This window comes from Garra rufa, chromosome 1, assembly GCF_049309525.1.
Source record: "Garra rufa chromosome 1, GarRuf1.0, whole genome shotgun sequence".
NCBI lineage: Eukaryota > Metazoa > Chordata > Actinopteri > Cypriniformes > Cyprinidae > Garra > Garra rufa.
Window position 1 is genome coordinate 87,790,784 of NC_133361.1, and position 23,956 is coordinate 87,814,739.

A 23,956-nucleotide genomic window follows, 5' to 3' on the forward strand; every position below is an offset into this window, starting at 1 on the left:
TTTGTTGAGCTACTTTATCGTAAACTGTTGATTTGCATAAGGTGCCAAGATGTTATACAGTATGTTATAGTTAGTATATTTGTGATTTCGCTGTTAAAACGTGTTTTATGACGTATAGCGAACATTAAGCTTCAGGTAGCACACGCACGTCTTTAAAAGCGGATTTACATAAAACATATACATTTTAAAGACGTTTAATAAATGTCTATTTAACAAATGACATTAAAATGTTCTAGACTAGAGCAACACAAAACACAAAACATCTGAGTGAGTGATGGACGTTATGTGAGAATTCACTGTCACTGCTTTACATTAATGTAAGTAATGTAAATAAACACATATACATATAGTAGGCCTAACTGAACTTCAAATTCATTTCAAACAGAGCTATAACAGAACTTTTCTGATTCTTGATTTATGTGCCTTTGTTGCAGATGTTTTGTGGTGGAGCAGGACCTGAAAGGAAAGGTGACAGCAGCATTTTTGGGGAAAAGTAAAATCCGAAACTTAATATAAAGATTGATAATTTTGTAACTTCCAATACAGAGATCTAATGACACTGTGCTGTTAAAATGACAGTTTTTGTATTATATTTGTGCATCTTTGTATGATCTGAAATGTCTGCAGACTGGTGTGTGCAGTGACAAAGGAGAAATCCACAGCAGCATCCTGGAAATGAGACCCTCCATCACTCCACCTGCCCTTTGTCTCATCTGGACCAGATGTTGCTGCAGTCTCTTCATCAAAAAGACTAGAAGACCAATATGTTTAAATAAGCTTTGTTCCATGTGTATTTATTTATGTTCATGGTTACTTTTATTATTTTACTAATTTATTCATGTTTCCTGATGTTGTCAGTAAATAAAATATAACATTTTCATAAGCCTATGCATTTATTCATTACTTCATTGAAAAAAACAACAACATTATGCTTGTTTAACTAAAAATATCATTAATTATTAGTCAGCATTTATCATTATTATTGTTGGTACGTGTTGGAGTGGGCTAGCAATGCATTCTAAAGTTATCTTAATTTCTAAATAGTAATACTTAAATTTTTCGAGTGTAAAATCAACAGTCTTCTCCAAAGGTAAGATCTTTGAGCAACTGATCGACGTCTCTTTTGTGCAGATGTTGTAAACATGGAGGAGAGCGTACTGGGTAGGGTTGTCATGTTACTGATGCCATGAGGTGTCGCTGTCGCTTCAATTTTTGTATTATTTTTACTTCAGAATTTATAATTCCATACAAACTCAGGGAAAGACTTAAGTATCTTTAACAAAGAACAATCATGACAGAAAACATAACTATAAAAGGTTTGCGTACATAGTACAAGATTAGATACAGAAAAAAAATATTAAATATATTTGAATATTCATAAAATCGCAATGAATTAAAAATTGCCTTTGTTTTTGTTATTTATTTATTATTATTTTAAGTTTCAGGGATGAAAGGACAGAAATTCAGCAAGAAAAAGGAAAACAAATCAGATCTAAGCTAGTTTTGCACAATTTTGCCCATTAACATTTTCAAGACAACAAATTTGGGGGTTTTAGTCATTTTAGTATTGTTAAAAATATAAAAACTTCAATCAATCCGAAATAAGCAAATTTCATCAACATCAAAATGTTTACAGATAAATCCGTCGCTCATATCATTTCATGTTGCGCTTGTTATAACGTCATAGGTCACGTGATAACGTCAACATGGCGGAACGCATCCATACTCAACGAGATTTGGCTGTTGAGTAGGTACTCTTTTAGCGCTCGTTAAGTAAGTACTTATTGAAATTAAGTACCTACTCATTGAGTAGGCGATTTCGGACGCAGCCACAGTTTCTCTCATCACTTCTTATCATCACACGATTGATTCATGATATAGAGAGAGAAATGAGACGCACATTCTCTGTTACTAAAGGCTAACGTCTTCAGTAACACTGGATAAAGAATTTCAACGTTATATTTAATAAGGATGATTTATTTTACATAGATTGTAAAAACGCTTTAAAAACGCAACAATGTCCATTGGTTTAAAAACTTTAAAAGCACAAACCTTTCTTCATGTGAATCACAAACAGACGAGGAGCGCGGCGCATCTTTATGACGTCACATCACCAGAGCAAAATAAAAGTCCCATTGGTGCACTGCTCTCTAGAATCACAAATATATCATAGAAATGTTCTATATAGAATAGAATTTCGTACTCATGTGATGATGCTTTTCTAAAGTTAATAACATTTTAAAAAAAACAGAAATAGCGCACCTTGTAGACACACATTAAGTCATTCCCCGTAATATTTTTCCTCCTTTCGGCGCTTCACACTCCAGTCCAGCGGGTGGCACTAACACACACACTTCTGTTTGACAAACACCGTTAAACCTAAGAAGAAGAAGATTAGTTTCACTGCGCTCTGTTGTTTTGTTGCGATTCGGTTTTAGTTCAGTCTGTGAGAAATGTAGTTTCTGTAAACAGAAAAATACCGTTTTTGAATCAGGTCAGTAAATATCTGTAATATCCTCATCCTCACAGCTGTGACTAGGTTTGGAAGCGAGCAGGAATATCTGGAGAAGTATCAGCTGAACTGAGATCTGCTGCTGTGAAGATGTTTGTTAAAGTGGAGAGTGAGGAGAACACGAGTGAACTAGAAACCTGGAGAATAAAACAGGAACCAGAACATTTGAGAATAAAACAAGAGGAACCAGAACCTTTGAGAATAAAACAAGAGGAACAAGAACCTTTGAGAATAAAACAAGAGGAACCAGAACCTTTGAGAATAAAACAAGAGGAACCAGAACCTTTGAGAATAAAACTGGAGGAACCAGAACCTTTGAGAATAAAACAAGAGGAACCAGAACCTTTGAGAATAAAACAAGAGGAACCAGAACCTTTGAGAATAAAACTGGAGGAACCAGAACCTTTGGGAATAAAACATGAGGAACAAGAAGGTTGGTTTTTAATCTTCATTTCATCTTTAATGATTGTTTGTGGTACAAAAGGCTTTCAAAGCTTTAATAATACTGACGCAATTAAAATGGAATATATCATATTACATATACATAGCCTATATATATATATATATATATATATATATATATATATATATATATATATATATTTATTTATTTATTTTAGATTATATTACAGTTTATTTGGATGGTCCCCCTAGTCTATTGACTAGGAGCAACTTTGCAACTACATGTCAACTAACACTCTTTATATTATTAGTACACTTAGATTAAGGTGAGGCTAGGTAGTAGATTCACATACTTGCAAAGTTACATATCAGTTTGTCTTTTGGTGAACCTTCAAAATACAGTGTTTGAATATATTTAGCATAATACTAATAATAATTACTGCTAGCTGACATGCAGTTGCAGAGTTAGTTCTCAAAAACTGTCTAAGACTGTGACTTATAAAACTTAAGTCATAACTATGAGGAGATAATCATAGTCTTAAAAGCTATAACCACAAATAAGTAAATATTATAATACATTAAAACAGTTCTTTTTTATACTCTTGAGATGATACAACATACTATAAGTTTTCTTTTATAATGCATAATGCATCCAATATAATGCACTAAGAGCACTAATGAATGCACGTGTTTCAAAGAAAGTGTTACTCAATTATTTTATGAACAGATAAAAAAAGGCTGATGCAGGAACAGTAGTGTTAACTGTAGTCATAGTGGTGCGGCAGAAATAGTCCAACATTAGTTCGTACAACATTTTAGGAGAGAAATTCAAGCACTTTTCAATGACTTTTAAGTATTTCATACAACTATTTACAGTACTTTATACCTCTAAAATCCAGTTTAAATTATATTTTTAATGGGATCAAACACAATATATATCAAAATAATGTTTTTGTGATAATTTTTTTATGTAAAATAACCAGTAGATGGCAGCAGAGGCGCACTTATTGATTCATTAGTCATTAATTTTGACTACCTTTATATTTTGAAATGATAAAATAACTATTTTAAAACAACACTTCATCAAAAAACTTTTTTGTGTGTATAGTAAGAAAAGTCTCAAGACGCCAAACTTTTCTTCACTTTGCGACTGAATCGCACATCAATTATAATCACTTAAGTTGTTGGTCAGTTGATAATGGTACATATAGTAAGAGTAGAATATATACATTTTCTATATGAAAATTAGATTTTCATGTCACTAATGTTAATGAAAGTAAATTTTGCATGTCTCCTAACTCAAGTTCAGTGCTTCGTTGTCAAATGTGTCTTACAAAGAAATAGACGTAATATTTTTCAGTAACTGCGCTTATAAATTCAAAATAGTAGTAATTTTATGATTGACTTTTTATGCACTTTTAAGCATCCTATGATGCTAAAAAGTGCATTATTTTGTGTATTTGTTGTGATGCAGTGTGTTTATGCAGTTTGAGGTTTAAAAAACATGTTATTTTCCACATACTGAACATTATTGTTGCTCTTCTCTGCCCTCCCTTTTTTGAAACGCTTTGATTTTTACAAAACACGTTGTTGATGGAAACCGAGGTGTTCTCTGATTGGCCAGCTATCTGTGCTTTGTGATTGGCCGAATAACTTAAGTGTGTGTTGTGATACCATTTCTTGGCGCATGGTAGTCTTGCGTAGCCAGACCTTCAGACTGATGGCTGAAGGTCTGGAATTCATGGCAGCTTTGATGAGTAGCGTCTCGCTGCAGCCTGCGGTGGACATCCAACCCCGCCCACATCCAAGTGTGACGCCAGAGGCCACGCTCATGTTCAAACACGTCACACATCAAACATATTAAATTGTATTAACACATATTAAAATAGTGATAATATGATTAGCAATGTTCACATTTGTGGACATATCTTTAGAGAATTAGATGAAAATGAAAATATGCTAAGTTTTACTTTTACAGTGTTGGGCAGTAGCGTCGCTACAAGTAGTGACGCTACTAGCTTAACTACATTTCTCAGTAGCGTGTTGGTAGCGTCGCTGTTTTCTGAATCAAATAGCTTTTCAGTAGCTAAGCTATTATTTTGATCAAGTAACGCGGTAGAGTCAACAAAAGCTACAAGCTATATATTGTTCTATACTTTAAGCTCAAATCGGAAATATAACTGCTACGGATCATTGATCCTGGGTCAGTAAGCGACGCCACCGCCACTAAACCTCGTTACGCCATTGGCTCATTAAACTGTCAGTCAAACCGTATTATTCCTCCCGCCTCTCGTCAATGAAGTGCGGCGCGCAGTTTGAAGCATCTCAGCGTGTTTGCAGACTTGAGGTAAATAAAGAAGTGTTGATTGAAAGTACATGTTTTCTGTATTTATAACACAGCACTGTATTTATAAAGGCTAATGTTTTGTTTTGTTTTGTTTTGCATTCGAGGAGATGAGAAAAGTGTGTCTTAGTCTAACACTTGTTGTCGAGACTTTTGTTGTCGATATTTTAGCTACATGTCAGAAAAAAACTGAGCGCCCACATAGCAACAGAAAACTGTATAATCTGCAATGCAAAACGTAGTTTTAGAACTAGTGATGGGCGTCTTGATTTTAGTCTTTGAGGCAGGCTTGAGCTCTGGGAAGATCTCAAACTCAGAAGTACGAGAAGGGCAGAGGGTGGGTGTCAAATTCATGGCGAAAGGCAAAATGTTTCGGTTCGTCAGTAAAAACAAACAAACATAAAACGACCAGGTTCCATAGCAAAATAAGAATGAAACCGTGTTCTACTCTAAACGAATTATAATAATCTTTGCTAATATTCTTAATACTTCAAACTGCTTTGGACTTTGCAGTAGTGAATTATGCCTTTACTATGACCAACATGACAGAATATGATATTCAGCTGTTTGATCGCGCTGGTGTCGCACACATTTGAAAAATAAAACAGTCACCCAAAAGTTACATTATTCAATTTAAATAGTGTGTATTACGTGCAGTTCAGCATGACCACCAGTCCCGTGGCACATTTTTGCTCATCATGATATTTTCCATCGACGTGCATGAAGTACAAAGCTTACCCAATGCATAATAATTTTGCTTCAAATACATTGCAGATATGGAAACATTTGTATTTGTGGCAAGAGAGGTAGTCTACATAAGCCCAACTACTTTCAGTTTCACATTTAATTTGTTTTGGATTGTTTAGGCAAATTTATTTATTTATTTATTTCATCATTGTTCTGTTCTGAATAAGATTAAAGTTAAAGGATTTGTTGTGGAGTGAGGGAAATAATGTCATAACATTACGCTGTAGGCCTGTTTATTTCAGAATATAATAAAATGTGACTTATAGGCCTAGCCTTGTGACCTGTCGGTTTAATTTTTCCTCTCAAAGACTTCTACAGAAATCTACAGCGCTTCCATTAGGCTATTTTTTACGAAGCTGTCAACACTGTAAACTCTGACGACATGCAATCAGTTGACGAACACCCATTCATATATAGACTATGTTATGCAATAATATGTATACAATTATTTTATTTACAAATTTTGTTTTCCCTGTTTTATTCGTTTAATATTGTGAAACTGGTGCCATTGCTTTTTTTGTTTTTATTTTTTTCAAGAAAGAATTCAACCCCCCAAAATATGAGATAAATCCAGGCGTGTACATGATACAGATTTTTTTTGCCAAATTGGTTTGGAAGAGTGGTTGAATAAACAATTAAACTGAACTTGTATGCCTGTATGACTGACAATTTAATTGATCACTGAGAGAGCATTGACTTGGTATGATGTTGGTTCAATAGAAAAATGAAATGTTAAAAAATAGCTTAGATGTAGTGAACTACTTTTGCCATGATGCTGTAGCTTAGCTTGCTACATTACCCAAGGCTGTAGCTTTAGTGTAGTTAAGCTTCATTTAATGAAGAGTAACTGTTAGCTTAGCTCACTACATTTTCCAAGTAGCTTGCCCATCACTGTACTTTTACAATAACAAAACTTAATTGTCCGTCTAATCTGATCTTGTCTAAGCTATGTCAAAATCGATTATAATAAACGTGAATTTATGTTATTACACAAACAAATAGGGTAAGGTTTAAATGTTTTATTACCAATTACCATTTTCTGTCATGATCTGGGCTGTGGGGCTTTCCTCAGCCACCTGAGGTCGCTGTTTTCCCTTCCCTGCACAGCACTTCCTAAGTATTCACGTCTGTTTTGTCATTTACTCTGATTCACTCAAAGCTGTTCACCATTTGGACTTTTCTATAAGAACTCTCATTTCCCACTACTCTTTCTGGCTGCATTGTTTTCAGTATGGTTTGTTTCTGTGTATTTTGTATTATAGATCTTGGCTCTTGACCGTGTTTCTTATTTTGTTCAGTTTATGTTTGAGTCAATGTTTGATTATGCCGTGTTGGCCTTTTTGGTTTGTTTATTTGTGTTTTGTTAATAAATAATCACTAACCTGCTTTTGGACCCAGACCTCCCTTGTTTCACGTGACATTTTCCTAACTTTAATCAACCAAAGCAAGCGTTTTACCGGCTGTTCGAATGTAATTAGTTGTAATTTGTATTATTTAATGCAAACTGTTTTGTTTACATCCCCGATACAACATACTTCCGCCATTCTTGCACATGCAACATCGGGATTCTTTTTTTTTTTTAATTATTTTATTAAAGAATAATTGGACATTACAAAAATAGAAAAAAAAAAATAGAAATCCAGATACACAAAATACAAGCTTAATATGTATACAGTAATACAATATGTATTAAGAGGGGAAATGAATACCATAGAGAAAAAAAACTTAAATAAAAATAAATAAAAAGTAAATAAATAAACAAAAACTAAATTAAAACCTAGAAACAACTAAACAATAGTTCAAATTTTCTTACTTTTCCCTTACATATACAAAAAATTATATTGTGGGAGCATAACCAGAAAAAAAGTTTCTGTGAAATGTAACAACAAATGTATTCATTTGTTTTAAAGACTTTTTAAAAACTTAATAAAGACTTTTTAATAAACTAAATTTTGGTATGCATTTAGCAAATTTCTGTTTATGATTATAATATTTGCCTTGCAAAATGACACAAGTCTTCCTCATGTGTGTTTTCAGAAAATGCAGGTATTATCAATGTCCATGAAATTAGAAAGAGCTACTTTACATGGATAAATTTCGTGAAGTATTTTGAAATGCACCGCTTTAAGGCTACCGATGGGGAGGGGAGTCACACAATGACGGGCGGGGTTGGATGTCCACCGCAGGCTGCAGCGAGCCCTACTTGGCTTTGATTGGCCAAGGCCCGCCCGCCCATAAGGCCGTTTGACAGACATGTCAAACAACCAATCACAGTTCGTTTTGTTCAGCGTCACGTTTCAGTGCGTGGAAATGCCTCCACAACAACAGACGGGCATGCAACAGTCAGTCACTGAAATAACCAGCATTGAAAGTTAAATAAGTAGAGGGAGAACAAGCAGTAAGTCAGTAATTTGTTTGTGAGCATCATAAATGTGTATAACAACAATGGCATCTGCATAAGCACATTTTAGCAAAACACAGAGTAAATCAGTTGCGCTTTGTTTCCCAGCGGACCGAAAAATAAACGCAACACTCGCGTCTCTTGGACATCCGATCTAATTCAACGAATCAGATGACGACTTCGACATTCCTGAAGTGTTTCCAGTACTGAATTCTTTAAATATGAAAATGTACTTAGAGGCCGTCAGTCATAAGCACAGACTGTTAATGCAACATTGTGATTGGCCCACTTTATAGCCTTAACCCTTTGTGAACATCTGGCATTGTGAGGTGCTCTCCCAGGTTCAGGAAACAGTCCTCCGTAAAATGCGCATTACACACTCGAATATTTGCATTTCACTGTTCCAGAACAGTGTTGTAAATATAACTTAAAACACTGATTTCTAGTTGTTTTTGTATTTGAAAGGCCAAACAAAGAATGTATCGTTTTGCAATGAAACGGACTGCGTCTCCACAACATGGCGCTTCAAAACTAGTACAGCCGGTAAAGTTACGCCTTCTTTCTTTTCATATTCATATTTATATGGGTGGTGTTACGCACAATTACTCACCCGGTGATGTGGACTAGTGGGGGTGTGTTTGAACGAGCCATTTCAGGGAGTTGTGGCTAAGTCTTAAAGGTCCCATATTGTACACATTTCTGGTGGTTTATTTAAGTTGTTGATGTCCTTAAGAATATATATTCAGGAGCCTTTCTTCTGATTGGCCTGTTGTTTTCTTAGTGACACACAGCCAGGCCAACCTTAAGTAACTACGGTCATGTATGCTTTAGCCTAGCCCAGAGCTTGCTGTGGCTTGGTGATACTCAACAGGATATTTCAGAAGGATCATTAATGTTTCCCCCTTTCACAGTGAGCGCTGATTCCGGAAAATTACGGGTATGAGTGCTGTGTGAACAAAAGCCAGAACCAAATGCCATAAAGGCAGTGTTGTACTGATGATGCACGTTACCCTGCGACTCTTTACGACGAAAAAATATATGCAAACTGGAATGAAGCAGCATTTAGCTCCTCACTATCTGCACCAAAGCATAGATTGTTCGTCAGGTATAAGTGTAGTGAAATGTACGCGTCACATTACATCTCACATCCAAATGTCACATTTTTGTGAATGAACCAAATTAAACAATTCCGGAACAAATCATGGAACACATTAGAGGGCTGCATTGGGATTAGGACCCAACGCAAATCTCGCGGGAGCGGGTGGTTTGAACTTTGCTGCGTGCGGGAATGGGCGGCAAAAAAACCCAAAACACTGCTGGATCGGACCAAAGAGCAAAGCACAGACCGATTCGCAGATTGGAAAGACGATACATCCGTTGCTTCAGTGCCAAAGCCGGTGGATAATGAAATGGCTGAATATCTCAGCTCCCGGCTCTCTGATAACCCAGACCCAAGCAGCGTGCTTTAGAGCCCTGCATTTGAGCCCGAGCACGTCGCGATACTGGAATTTCTAACTTCGATACGATACCTTGAAAAAATATTGATACTATCGATACTATTTTCGATACCACAGAGAAAAAAACTGCCACAATATTAGGGAGGTAAATTTCTTTTTTAATTTAAAGAGAAATATAGAACATGACAATGAGGTATGCATTTGTACACTGCTACAGCCCTGTTCAGCTTCTTAGCTTCATTTGAGTTAGAGCTTCATACTTTATTCGCTGTTCAAATACAACTGGTAGTGTAGGTCGTAAACTTTTTTTTTCTTTTTAACCCACACTTTATTAATTAACTTAATTAACTAAACTATCTTAATAATCTTAGAATTTAAGTTAATGGTAAAAGATATTTGTTAGTTAACATGAATAAACAATGAAAAATACTTTTAAAACAATTTATAAATCTTAGTTAACTGTTAATTTAAACTATAATTTACTAATACATTAATTAAAATCCAAAGTTATATCTGTTATATTTTTTATTGGACCAGAGCAAACATGATCCGTTGTATTTTTATTACCTACTGTTATCAAAGATTCAAATATTCTGTAACAAATGCATTGCTCATCGTTCATAAATGCTGGATAATAGATTAACATTATTTGATGAACAGATTTTAATGCCGGATTCATAATCAACGATCAGCGCAAGCAAACATGCGTGCATCACACATGAAAAAAATGTTCAGTTGCTCACTGGATTGACATTAAGACAAATCGCAGAATTTAAGTAATGATTTTTTAAAAATAAAGTTAAATAAGCGCAGTTAATTTACATTTGACCGCAGTTAAAGTATTTACTCGTCTAAGATTCCTCAATCTGATTATATTAACGAACTGCGGTAAGAAACGGGACAACACTCAAATCAGCAACAATTATTTAATGATTCAGTAATGTTAAAATGAGAACAGTTCTTCTTTATTAAAATCCGGGTGTCTGTCTTTCAGGTGCTTTGCAAAATTAGTGGTGTTAGCGCCTTTTGTTAGCACTGCTCTGTAGCAACTCTTACAAATTGGCTTGCTTGTGTACTTCGGCTTTCCATGTTCATTTGTTTCATATCCGAATTATTTCCAGATAGCACTCCTGCTGTGAGACGAGACAGGCACTGCGGTCACGTGTGGTGTTTGTCAACTCACCTTTGTGGAGAAGTGAAAGTGACAGCTCGGCTAGTATCGATACTTTGGGAAATTAGTATTGGTATCGTTCAGATATTTCAGTATCGATATTTATCGGAATATCGATATTTTTGACAACACTACTTTATATATTTGTTCATTATTCGTTTACTTTATCACTGCGACTTTGTATGTTCTGTTTTTTGCGCAGCAGAGCTGCCTGCCCTGTTCAAAATGCCTTTGTTCTGAGATGGTGATAATAAAATTTAAATGTATAAACTTTTATTGATGTTTGTTTTATATCTGTGCATTGCATTGTAGACTAGTCAAGTGTTGATTTGATATATAGGTTAAATTGAGTAAACTCACTGTGGACCATATACCGCCTGGATATCTATGTCACTTAAAAAAACTAAAACTTACATTTAAAAAACAAACAAACAAACAAACAAAAAACTCCAAACATTTCTCTAAATTATTCTGATAAAAAGAAAAAAAACTAAAGGAAAAAACATAAACTTTCTATTAAATACAAATCTGGTCTAATTTAATGGCTGTTACAGTATAAGTTGTTTGGCGGAAAAAAAGATGGGCTTCGGGTTGGACTCGTTGGAAGGGGAATTGTCCAATAATTTAGCCTACTGTCGTGTCACATGCACGTTATTGTTTTGAGGCTATCCAGGATCGGCTTTTTAACACGGTAGAGTATGTTGTATGACTATGAAAGTATGAAAACCTTTTGTGAAGCCTGCCGTATAGCAAGTCGCATTTGTAGTCTTATTTGAACTACAAAACCATGACCCGACAACCCAAACTTACATAGTGCTGTTATGGCCGATAGAGGGTCGCAAAGGAAATACGAAAATGCCGTTTCACCCTGTTATGAGTTGATGAACCACTGACACGAGTTCGGAAACATTTTTTTAAGGTAAAAAAAAAACTTTAGTGTTAACAAATCCGCTTCCAACCTGTAATGGGAGCATTGAGGGAAAAGTTACTTAGTGTTGATTTAAGCGTGTTTGGCGTGCTGTCCAGGAGAGGGCTCCGAGCTCGGTAATCATTTAGGGATGCTGAAAACTAGAGATGATGAAGATAAGACTGCTTGGCTATTTAAAGGGATTCTCTTGTAGTTCTTGGATAGGCAGTGTGATTGCTGATGGTGAATTGGCCTTGTTAATTATCTGTGCGAGCTCCTCCCGAAATTTGTTAATAAAACATCACTTCGCGAGTTGGCGCTTACATATAATAAACAGCGTAAAAGTTAAGCGTGTTTGTCGTGCTGTCCGGGAGAGGGCTCCGAGCTCTAGAAGAAAGCCTTCTGCGGGATTGAAACTTGTGGCAGTGGGGAATTTATGAATGGCACTCTCCTGGGAGTGGGCAGTGCTGCACATAAGGGGAATAAGCGGGGGGCTCCAGCAGGCGAGGGCATTGCTGCGCGTAAGGGGAATAAGCGAGGGGCTCCAGCGGGAGAGGGCATTGCTGCGCATAAGGGGAATAAATGGGGGGCTCCAGCGGGGGCAGGCATTGATGCGCACAAGGGGAATAAGCAGGGGGCGGGCATTGCTGCGCATAAGGGGAATAGGGGGAGGGGGAGGGGGGCTCCAGCAGGGGCGGGCACATTTTGTGGCAGTGGGGGTGAGAGGTACCGTGGGAGTGGGACACAGAGGGGATGGTTAAAGTGGGCTAGAGATCAAGTGGACGGGAGTAGGCTGGCGTTAAAACGGGTTGGACGACTAGGGTTTGGTTGGTTTCCTTGATGAAGGAGCCTTGCTCGGATGTAGCTCCTGAAAGCTTCTGAAGACCAGTGGCCAAGTGCTTGGATCTGCTGTTGGGAGAAGCCTTTTTGAGCGGCTGTGGCTGCTGCGCCTATGCAAGAATGGCTGGAAAAGTTGTCAGCTGGGGTACCAGAGAGAAGCAAGACAGACTTAAGGTTCTCTTGGAACCAGAAGCGTGTGGCGGGGCGGTTGAAGTCGTCTGTAAAGAGAAGGTCGGAAGGAAGTTTGGATTGGGATTTCCTGAGCTGGAGGAAGGCTAGAAGGGTTTGAAATGGCTGGAGGGGTGATTGAAGGTTAAAAATATAGATGAAGTGGCCTTTCTTAGTTTGGTCTGTCTCACTTTGTTTTATGAAGTAAGAGATGGTTTCACCGTCTAGCACTGCTAGATCAAAGATAGTTGGGTGGATGGGTGGATTGAAGCCAGATGTAATGGCAAGCTCAGAGCATCTGAGTAAACCGAAGAAAGCCAGGATAAACATGGCGTCTAATGTGCGGGCAGTGAGGATATAATGGTAACCTTTACGGAGGGTGGAGATGCATTTGTTCAAAATTTTTAAGGTGATAGGTTGTCTGGGGTCTGGGCTGTTGGGCATTTTGGAGAGGCTGGAAGGGGCGTGGCTGAGGCTAATGAGAAGGAAGAGCGGGTCTGAGGAGGAGGAAAGGCGTCCTGGCATAGAGTAGGGAGCGCTGCGGCCCGTGCGCGCTCTGCCTGAGGCCCTGGAGGGAGGGGTGGACTTGGATTTCTCCTTCGGTTGGAGAGATGCGTAGAGGCCGAGGAGATCCGCTTTGGAGGAACGGCGTGGGACGACGACACCGGAGCTGGCGAGCACCTTGTGCTGGGGCGGAGGAGAGGGCTGTAGCGTAAGAGGACGCTGGGGAAGATGTCTGACGCCTGGAAGGTGGTGGAGATGGCGTGATCTGGCGTCTTGGAGTGTAAGCAGCGGCGGCGCGAGAGGGCCTGCGGCCCCGCGATGCAGCCGCGGGCTCGGTTGTTGGATCCTGCGGAGTGCTGGTGGTCTGAGCGGCGACCTGGACGGTCGCTGGAGGTGCTGCAGGATCGTCGTATCCGTGGAACAATCCCCGGAGGACATTTCAATCTCTGACATATTTGCGGCGATTGGGAGTGCCAATGCTGAAAACTAGAGATGATGAAGGTAAGATTGCTTGGGTATTTAAAGGAATTCTCTTGTATTGCTTGGATAGGGAATGTGATTGCTGATGGTGAATTGGCCGTGTTAATTATCTGTACGAGCTCTTCCTGAAATTTTTTAATAAAACAGAATTGCAAAGTGATTCATTTGTTAAATTAATTTGTTAACATTGTTTATTTTATTTTATTTATTAGTTTTGTTTTCTGAGCACAGCCTCTCGTTGCCATTTGTTAATTACAGTAGGTCAAGAGGCGTGATGAAGATGCTATTGAGCAGTGTTATTGAGCAGGCTGCCTAAGTCTGAATGTTTTTATTCTTATTTGCATTTTTTCAAACAGAATACCTGTGACATCTGGCTTTGGTTAATAATTGCAAAACTGCTGTTTTCATGTAGTTTATCATTGTATTTGTTTGCAAAGCATTCTATTTTTATGTGCCGTGTGATGGTGCAACATTTTTCATTAAAAAGTTAAATTATATTCAAATGTATTGTGTGTTTTGTCTTTCTGTGTTCTCATAGGCTAGCTGCTATCAGACATGCTTTTTGCACATTTACACCAGGACCAATCAAGCCTACGGAATACTTCCAATAGCCAAAATCTAAGTACTTGAAGTCTAAAGAAATGCACGGTATCCTAAGCATTTTAGATGTCCCCGCTAGCCCAGGCTACTCTTTATCTTCCCTAACAGTGCGTCAGAATACATGCAGGCCAGGGAAAGAAAAAAAATGAATTTCTTGAATAATAGCAATACAAATACTTAAAAAAAAAAATTTCTGCGGGACGGGAGAAGACACAAAATCAATGCATCTCTATTATCGTGCGGGATTAAATTCTCAGAGTTTTGCAGGTGCAGGCGGGAGTGGAAATACATATTGCGGGAGTGTAACACACACGTTGCGGGAGCGGGCGGTAATGGTCAGAAATTCGGCAGGGGCGGCCGAGGGTGCGGGATAAAGAAAACATTCCTGCGCAGGACTCTAGAACACATTATCCGTGTATTTTCCGGAATAGCTGTGTGAAAGAGGCTGAAGTTGACGTAACACTAGTCTCGTTTTTGTGTTGTTGCTTAGCAATGAAATGGACGCGATGTTGTCCGGGTTTGACAAAAGGAGGGTGGGATGGTGGTTGGTGTTCAAGGTGGTGACTAAAGGTGGTGACTGAGTAGATCGGACGTCACATTTTTACAGAAGTCACAGCGTCTTGTGAAAAGGAACAGCTACTTTAAGCAGGCTGTGTGCAGTTTACTGTGGATTGACTGTTTTGAAACTAATATGGTAGTTACATAGCCCCTAGACCTCAGTTATCATGAAAAAAGCCAGAAAATTTCGATTTTGACAATATGGGACCTTCAACTTATAATAAATATCTATTTGGTTTTGAGACTTTCAGCTTTGCAGCTTCACAAATCTTATCTAATGCAGAAACAGCTTGTAACACTCCAAAGGAAACCGCATCATATGCCCCTTTAAATTATCTTTGTTATTGATATCCCACACACCACCTCTACCAAATCTGCTTCTGGCGACACCATCTGTAGGACTTATTGGCACTGCTCTCAAATGTTAGTTTTTTCATGTTTTTCAGCTTATAACAAGTTACTGAAAATTAACCCTTCTTACTTTTATTTCAGAGTTGATTAAAGAAAAAGAGGAGAATGAAGAATCAAGTCAAGTTGAAGAGGAAAATCATTTGAAAACTGGAGAAAGACCTTTGAGTTGCTCTCAAGCCAAACAGAAAGATTTAAAGAAAAGAAGAGCAGAGAAATGTTCCACCTGCACTCAGTGTGGAAAGAGTTTCGCAAGAAAAACAGATCTTGAGCGCCACATGAAAGTTCATACTGAAGAAAAACCATTTACTTGTGATCAATGTGGGAAGAGTTTTTCACGCTCATCAAGCCTTAAGGAGCACATGAACATCCACACTAGAGAGAAGCAGTACACATGTGATCAGTGTGGTAAAGTGTATTTAACAGCTTCAGGTCTGAGAAATCACTTGAAAGTTCATACAAAGGTGAAGCCACAATCATGCCATTTGTGTGGTAAGAATTTTTGGCATCTACAAAGTTTGCAAGTATATGAGAATATAAATACTGGTGAGAGAGAATCCATGTGTTCTAAGTGTGAAAAGATTTCTACTTCAGTAACTTATTTAAAATTGCATAAGTTGATCCACACTGGAGAGAATTCTTATAAGTGTTCACAGTGTAACAAGAGATTTAGTCAGTCAGGAGACCTGAAAATACACGAGAGGATCCACACTGGTGAGAAACCTAATGTGTTCACACTGCAACAAGAGATTTCGTCAGTAAATTTGAAAACACATGAGATGATCCACACTGGAGAGAAACCTTTTGAGTGTACAAACTACAACAAGAGATTTAATCAGTCAGCATCTCTGAAATTACATGAGAGGATCCACAATGGAGAGAAACCTTATGAGTGTTTACACTGCAACAAGAGATTTAGTCAGTCAGTACATTTGAAAATACATGAGAGGATTCACACTGGAGAGAAACCTTATGAGTGTTCACACTGCAACAAAAGATTTAATCAATCAGCATGTCTAACAAGACATGAGAGGATCCACACTGAAGAGAAACCTTATGAGTGTTCACACTGCAGCAAGAGATTTAGTCAGTCAGTACATTTGAAAACACATGAGAGGATCCACACTGGAGAGAAACCTTATGAGTGTTCACACTGCAACAAGAGATTTAAACAATCATCATATCTGAAAATACATGAGAGGATCCACACTGGAGAGAAACCTTATGAGTGTTCACACTGCAACAAGACATTTAGTCGGTCAGTACATTTGAAAACACATGAGAGGATCCACACTGGTGAGAAACCTAATGTGTTCACACTGCAACAAGAGATTTTGTCAGTAAATTTGAAAACACATGAGATGATCCACACTGGAGAGAAACCTTTTGAGTGTACAAACTGCAACAAGAGATTTAATCAGTCAGCATCTCTGAAATTACATGAGAGGATCCACAATGGAGAGAAACCTTATGAGTGTTCACACTGCAACAAGAGATTTCGTCAGTCAGTACATTTGAAATTACATGAGAGGATCCACACTGAAGAGAAACCTTATGAGTGTTTACACTGCAACAAGAGATTTAGTCAATCAGGACATTTGAAAACACATGAGAGGATCCACACTGGAGAGAAACCTTATGAGTGTTCACGCTGCAACAAAAGATTTAAACAATCATCATATCTGAAAATACATGAGAGGATCCACACTGGAGAGAAACCTTATGAGTGTTCACACTGCAACAAGAGATTTCGTCGGACAGTACATTTGAAAACACATGAGAGGATCCACATTGGAGAGAAACCTTATGAGTGTTTACACTGCAACAAGAGATTTAGTCGGTCAGTACATTTGAAAACACATGAGAGGATCCACACTGGAGAGAAAGCTTATTAATGCTCACACTACAAGAGATTTAGTCAGTCATCATATCTGAAAATACATGAGAGGATTCACCCTGGAAAATAACCATGTCATTGCACTGCACATGAGAAGCATTTTATTCAATCATCTTTTATTCACAGTCATGCAGAATATCTCTGGCAGATTTACACATACTGGTCTGGCATGTACTGTATATGTATACCCATCCCTACTGGTAAATTAGAAGGACAGAGATCAATCTCATTAGTTTTCACTTTTACTTTAAGTAGTTAATGATAATTTTGCTTTGAGTCATTATTAAATGTTACTTTTTTATTAATACATTATCTTTACTTTTTATATTTTATTAACAACATTTGTAGTCAACTGATGTATTTGCATAAGAAAAATAATTTTGAAAGCCAACTAAATAAAGCTTGTCAATGGAATTGAATTAAAAGCCTTTATTGTCTTTGTATTTTTCATCATAAAGTGAAATTAGGAGCATTGCTTCTGACTAGTGTTAGAAAACATATACCACAGACAGTTGTAATATTGAACATTGAAATATATACATAGGCCTATTTAGGGGGCAGGGGGAGGTACAAAATCTGGGGAGTGTATTTAAGCCAAATCCTGGACCTGGGATATGATGAGCTCTTCTAGCTGGAATACCTGGCATAGCTCTCCAAGCTCTTTGGGGGGTAGCTGCAGAGTCTCTGGTGTTCTGTATTCAAGAACAGTTTTAGGAAGCATACTAGATTTGGGGATGAATTCTTTGTAGTAAGGCTCCCTAGCCATCAGTGCTGCACTCCTTGGACAGTTTTTGCTTAAAGTCTAAAAAAAACTAGCATATATTTCTGACCCTCTCTTCACTCTTGGGCATAAAAGTTATTTCCCAACCTGGTTTTCAGTTGTCCTGCCATCAATGTAACAGTCAAGTTTTTTTTTTTTTTTTTTTTGGATTTAGCAGAGGAGAAGTTGATCAGAGCTACTGGAGCAGCAGGAATCTAAAAATAAGTTAACACAAAGAAGATCATAAAGTCCACAATTCTGTGGTCCATAACATATCTATATGCAGGATATCTCTGTTGTGCAGGAAGCTGTATCTCTTTTACAGTTGAATTCAAGTGGGAAAAATTAACAATATCACTTCCTGAAAATGTTCTCAATGGAATTGCATTGCAGTCTATTTTCAAAGGCGAGAATAAAGCACATACTAACAGGGTGGAAGGTGACTTTAGAGACACTGTAAAGTATTTAAATTGTAACAAAAATAACTATAGTTTTATATGTATGAGTAGTTGCAGTTTAGCCTAGTCTATAACATTATTTATAAATATTTTGAGTTTTTTATAATTTCATGGTTAATATTTCTGGATTATAAATGGATTACTTTGCACTGAGGACATGATCAAATTAAAAACCTATATCAATAAAAAGGTGCGTAAAATACAAAATATATTTAAAAAATATTCAACAGTTTATAAAATAATACTTAATAAATTTGAAATATTTTTTGCAATAACTTATTATTTCTTTCTTGAAACCCATTTCACCACAAATTAAACTCGGAATACAGCGGACATATGTTTGTTATGTATATGTTTTCTGCATACACAATGTATTAATGGCCAACACAGGACTTTTATTTTGTTTTGGTGATGTGACGATAAGACTGCGCTCCGGTGTTTGTGATTCGGCTGAAGAGAGGTTGGTGTTTTTAAGAGTTTAAAGTGTTTAAATCTCTAGAAATCGTTAAGGCAGTATAATCGTTTTTACAAGGATGTAAAATGAATTGATAATCATTCATTGTAACTTTGCAGTGTTTCATCAAACATTTTATATAATTTTTTTTTTTTTTTTTATGTGTGTGAGGAACGTGATCTGTACGTGAATAACAAACACGATACTTTTCATTTCGCTCCCTTTTTTGTGAATCAGTTTACAGTAAACACGAATTCAATCACTGGTTAGTTGATGAGAAACGGAGCTTTTTGAAACTCAGAGTCAATTTAATCAAGTGCTTTGCAAAACGATTCAGTGAATCGCTCAAAACAGTGTGAATGAATTTAAACGACAAAATCAAAGCTGTAAAAGTTCCCATAAAAGTGTTATCTATTGAATATAATCTATAAATTATTAAATGCCAAATATACCACTGAAAATTACTTACAAATACTTATTAACAAAGATGTTCTGGCTTCGCCTATTTTAGCATTTTTGCTCCCCCTACTGGACATTTTGTATTCTACCGCTTGAATTTATGTTATTCAGTTTCCAGGTTCAGAAGAATAGCGTGCGCAGCACAGGGTAGCGCATTTTTATGTTGTTGCATCATTCCATCGTATTAATAGCACTTAACGAGGCACTGCCTGTAAGTAAAGTTTGATTATCATTGATTTATGGTATTCTGCATGTCTAGCAGGTACTACATGTGGAAATAGATGTTTTCATAACACGTGATTGTGAAATACGTAGTTCTGTTTATATTATAATATCTTTGAACTGCTTAAGCTCTTATAAGCATTTATCTCGCAGTACATTTATACTGTATAAACATTTTTCATGTAACAGTTTATTTATACAATGGTTTGTTTTATTTTACAGTTTTACACATTTTACTCAGTTAATCATCTGAGCCACAACTTACAGGTTTCAAGTCCGTTTATTGAGTAGAAGTGTTTAGCTTGCTGGATATGAAGCCAGTACAGTAAAAAGGCAAGCTTCTTACAAGAGCTGTTTATCACGGAAGCAGAAAATCACTGTGCTTGTTGTCCACGGCATAGAGGCTAACACGACAACTGCAGTCATGGAAGATGACAAAAGTCACTCAGCTCCATCCCGGCGCTCTGTGTCTTCCAGCAAGTCCACGTTTAGTCTGGCAGCAACTAAAGCAAGAGCGAAGGCAGAAGCTGCTCAGGCAAGAGCCTCATTTGCAAAGAGAGAAATGGAAATTAAAATCAAGCTCGCCTTGAAGCAACATTAGACGTAATCGAGAAGGAGAGAGAGGCGGAAGCTGCAATGGCAGAAGCAGAGGTCATGGAAGCTGCTGTCTCAGATCTAGAAATGAAAAAGTCACATTGTAGTTCATCTATCCACCTTCCACAGCAAAGTCCTAGGCAACATACTGAAGAGTATGTAAAACGACACAGTGAACCCAGCGACACTGTACCTACAGTACCAAAGAGAATTCAAAGTCTGAATTAGCCCAAAATCTAGAGGATGATAGAGTGAAAGAGCCTTCTTCACCGGTCTATCACGTTCTGTCCTCTTGGAAGGCTAGTCAGTACAGTGGCAGCGAAAAAGGAGATCAGTCTAAACCTTCTTTACCCCAATCTTCACAGGGCTTCACACGCCATTCTAAGAGTCCAGCTGCTTCCATCCCTCATGCTGAACGAAAAAAAAAATTTAGGACTCTAATGTTTCAGATGTAACTTTTCTCATCTCTGTTGTTAGGTTGTCACCATCTCTGAGACTCAAAGTGTCAGAAGTCGCCTAAGCTGGTTTTGCAAAATGGAGGTCAAGGCTATACTTTCAGGGCTCATTTCTATAGTTTTTAACTAGGAAATGTGTTTCAAAAGTGTAGTGTCTCCCAAACTACGATGATGAGCTTTGATGCTCTTTTCTGAGCGTGAATCGGGTGTGGAGTAATGGTTTATTTCATATGCTCCACACCATTGATGAACGTTCTGTGTGGCATTTATGCAGCATAGAAGAAGAGAGTATGATCAGAGTGGTCTTTGAAAACTGTAAATCTCAGATTAGAAATTTTGTGAGTAGTTGCGATCGATTGAACATCGGATATGATTCTGTTTGTAATTAATTGTTTAGCTCGTAATTGGTGTATATCTGATGAAACTACTTTTTTTTTTTTTTCAAATTTTTGTTGGTGTGTGTCACCATCCTTGAGATTCAGAATGTCAGGATAAGATGTCAGCTGGTTCTATCAACCTAAAGTTGCCATAAAATGCATTGAGAGAATATTTTAATTTGTTCTTTGATATCTACATAGAAGGTATATGGCATAGGAAAGGGCAAACAATCTCCAGAAACGGTTTTACAGGACCATTTACAACCCTAGGATTTGTCCCTAGAATGAAATGCTCTGTTATTGCCTTTTTTGGAAGCTTCATGAATATTAATGAGCTCTGCTCCGATTGGCTGTTTCACAGAGCTGCTCATCTCTATAGCTGGCACATTGATAAAAAATATATATTTAATTAGGAGCACTAGCCGCTTTTAATATGTGGTTTGTTGAATCTGCCGTTTTGAATCACAGACATTTTAGTCTCATTACTGTGATCCATGTGCTCTGTGTAAAGTTATAATGCAGAGGGAGCTCTTCTTACCACACAAGTTCAGCTGCTTCTCGGTGATACTCTGGATCTGTAAATCATTCGCCATCATCAGAGCAGTTATTTCTCCATCATTCACCATCATCAGCACAGTCATCTCTCTGTAGCACAGGCTAGTGCTAGGATTAAGCTAACCGTGTCCCTTCAGTGGCTTGCCTTGTTTTACTGATGTACTGACGTTACCGATGATTGGGCGATGCAAATGTTGGAGGCGTAACTATTAACGTTCCCGGGACTGTTGCGTAACAGTCGGTGTTATGTTGGAATTGACATATAAATCTAGTGTTCTCAAAAGACCACCGAAAAATAGAAGATTTATCCTTATCCTTATATAGATTTATCCTTGATTTCCATAAGAAAGGTGCCCCAAATTGGTGGAAAATCACATCTCAACCATACGCTGTCCAAAGCATTGAACCGCCTTCACGCGGCAAGACAGAACATGTTGTTGGCCTGCACTGCTGGGTCAAACTGCGCTTCCCAAAAACAGATTGGGTCAAAACTGACAGAAGAAAACTCTAAGCCTGCTCTAAGCACTACCCACGGGACGGCTCGACAGTCTCGCACGACGCGAGAGCCTCCGTTTCGCCTGTGTCATTTGGGAGCCGATGAAAACTGCCTCCGACCCGGTGAGGGAAACCACAACCAGCCCGGCTAGCTCAGTCGGTAGAGCATGAGACTCTTAATCTCAGGGTCGTGGGTTCGAGCCCCACGTTGGGCGCCTCTGTTGACTCAACCTGCGAGATCGGCGATTGGAAACAGACGATCCTGCTCCAGGTAGCGCCAAAGCTGGGGAACAATAGTCTGTTAAGGGGGGGGGAAGAAAAGGAAGGAGGAGGAAGAAGGGGGGAAAAAGAGAAAAAGAAAGAAAAAAGGAAAAAAATGAGGAGAAAAGAAATGAAAGGAAATTTTATCTCCTTCAAAGCAATGCTTTTGGAGTGTATATTTACAATAAATTATCTGAAAAAAAATGTTTTCTCTATTTCCCTGTACATTTATATGGGAGTAAGGATTATCACAAACTTCCAAGTTCATATTACACTGTTGCCATACATTAAAGTGTTTACTGAATGATTTATTTATCAGTAATTATCACATAAATGATGTCCAAATGGATGAAATAATTTCTGAAATGACAAATTAATACTTTATTAGATTTATATTACTGATTATTGATATTTTATTCACAGTTCTGAGTTTTTGCACTTTTAGTTTAAATATATTTCTGCTGTAGTTATGTTCTAAAACTTATAGTACAAAAAATAGTCAATTTATTTATGAAATAATCCCCAAATTTATCAACATTTTTAAAAGGGCCTATAACCGTTTAATGATACTGTAACAGAGACATACAAAAAGAGTGATTTAATCATGACCAAACTTTTATTTTTCAATCAGTCATAGCCAATTATTCATTAATCTTTTTTTTTTTTACATTTTTATTCTTATAGTTATGTTGCATGTGCAGAACACCGAATAATACCTCTTAATAATACTTTCTATTGTCCATGACTCCTGTGCATTCTTTGCAAGTGCAAAAGAACAGAAAACAGAACTATACATATAAATAAAACCGTCCAATGTCCATGGCTCTTGTGCATTAACTGCATGTGAAAAGAACAGAAAGCACATAACAATACAAATGAATAAAACTTTAAAATATTAATGACTCCTGTGCATGTTTTGAAAGTGCTAAAGAACAGAAAACAAAACTATACTATTAAATAAAACTGTCTTAATGTCCATGGCACTAGTGCATTCAAGTGCAAAAGAACAGAAAGCAGAAAACAATACACATAAATAAAACTTTATCCCCTTTTTTTGGACTCTTATGGAAGGCACAGGGCTTGAAATGGTCTCTATCAGGCGACAACAATCTGGCCACTGGGCAAGTGGGGCAGTGGTGGTGAATGTATGCCTCTTCACGCTCTCCACTCCTGGAGTGAACCTGTGTCCAGCCTGCTCTGGTGTCTGGCAGCAAACATCACTCTCTTCTTATCGTAATCCAGCAGGTTCTGCCAACTATATTGCCCACCTAAGCAGAGAGAGCATATAATACAAGGCAAATGAGAAAACAAAACAAGTGGTAGTGTTAACATATGACAGGTCAAGAAGAAAAAGCAGAGAAACTGACCTGCTGGTTGGTGAGAGCCAGAGATGGCTGATTCCTGAGCTCCACAAGATACTCCACAAGGCTGTCCACTTTGTCCAGCACACCAGCACTATCCAAAGCCTGG

General features: G+C 37.6%; 1 protein-coding gene, 1 long non-coding RNA gene and 2 other non-coding genes across 4 annotated transcripts; all 4 read left to right on the forward strand.

Moving 5' to 3' along the window:
* Positions 1–149: 149 nt before the first annotated feature.
* LOC141340119 (uncharacterized) lies at positions 150–751 on the forward strand. The gene is made up of 3 exons (XR_012356542.1): positions 150–317; positions 435–468; positions 628–751. It is a non-coding gene; the product is annotated as an uncharacterized lncRNA (long non-coding RNA).
* A 1,643-nt stretch (positions 752–2,394) lies between these two features.
* On the forward strand, positions 2,395–17,800 carry LOC141340011 (uncharacterized). Its single transcript, XM_073844989.1, has 2 exons — positions 2,395–2,945; positions 15,584–17,800. The coding sequence occupies exons 1-2, from the start codon at positions 2,603–2,605 to the stop codon at positions 17,392–17,394; spliced, it is 2,154 nt and encodes a 717-aa protein (XP_073701090.1). The 5' UTR covers positions 2,395–2,602; the 3' UTR covers positions 17,395–17,800.
* A 3,086-nt stretch (positions 17,801–20,886) lies between these two features.
* On the forward strand, positions 20,887–21,102 carry LOC141347553 (small nucleolar RNA U3). The gene has a single exon (XR_012357379.1). It is a non-coding gene; the product is annotated as a small nucleolar RNA U3 (small nucleolar RNA).
* A 1,265-nt stretch (positions 21,103–22,367) lies between these two features.
* Positions 22,368–22,440, forward strand: trnak-cuu (transfer RNA lysine (anticodon CUU)). Its single transcript has one exon. It is a non-coding gene; the product is annotated as a tRNA-Lys (tRNA).
* Positions 22,441–23,956: the final 1,516 nt, after the last annotated feature.

Coding starts and splice junctions, on each gene's coding strand:
- LOC141340011 (XM_073844989.1), top strand. CDS start 2,603: ATGTTTGTTAAAGTGGAGAGTGAGGAGAACACGAGTGAACTAGAAACC. Junction 2,946..15,583: donor AAAACATGAGGAACAAGAAG/GTTGGTTTTTAA, acceptor CTTTTATTTCAG/AGTTGATTAAAGAAAAAGAG.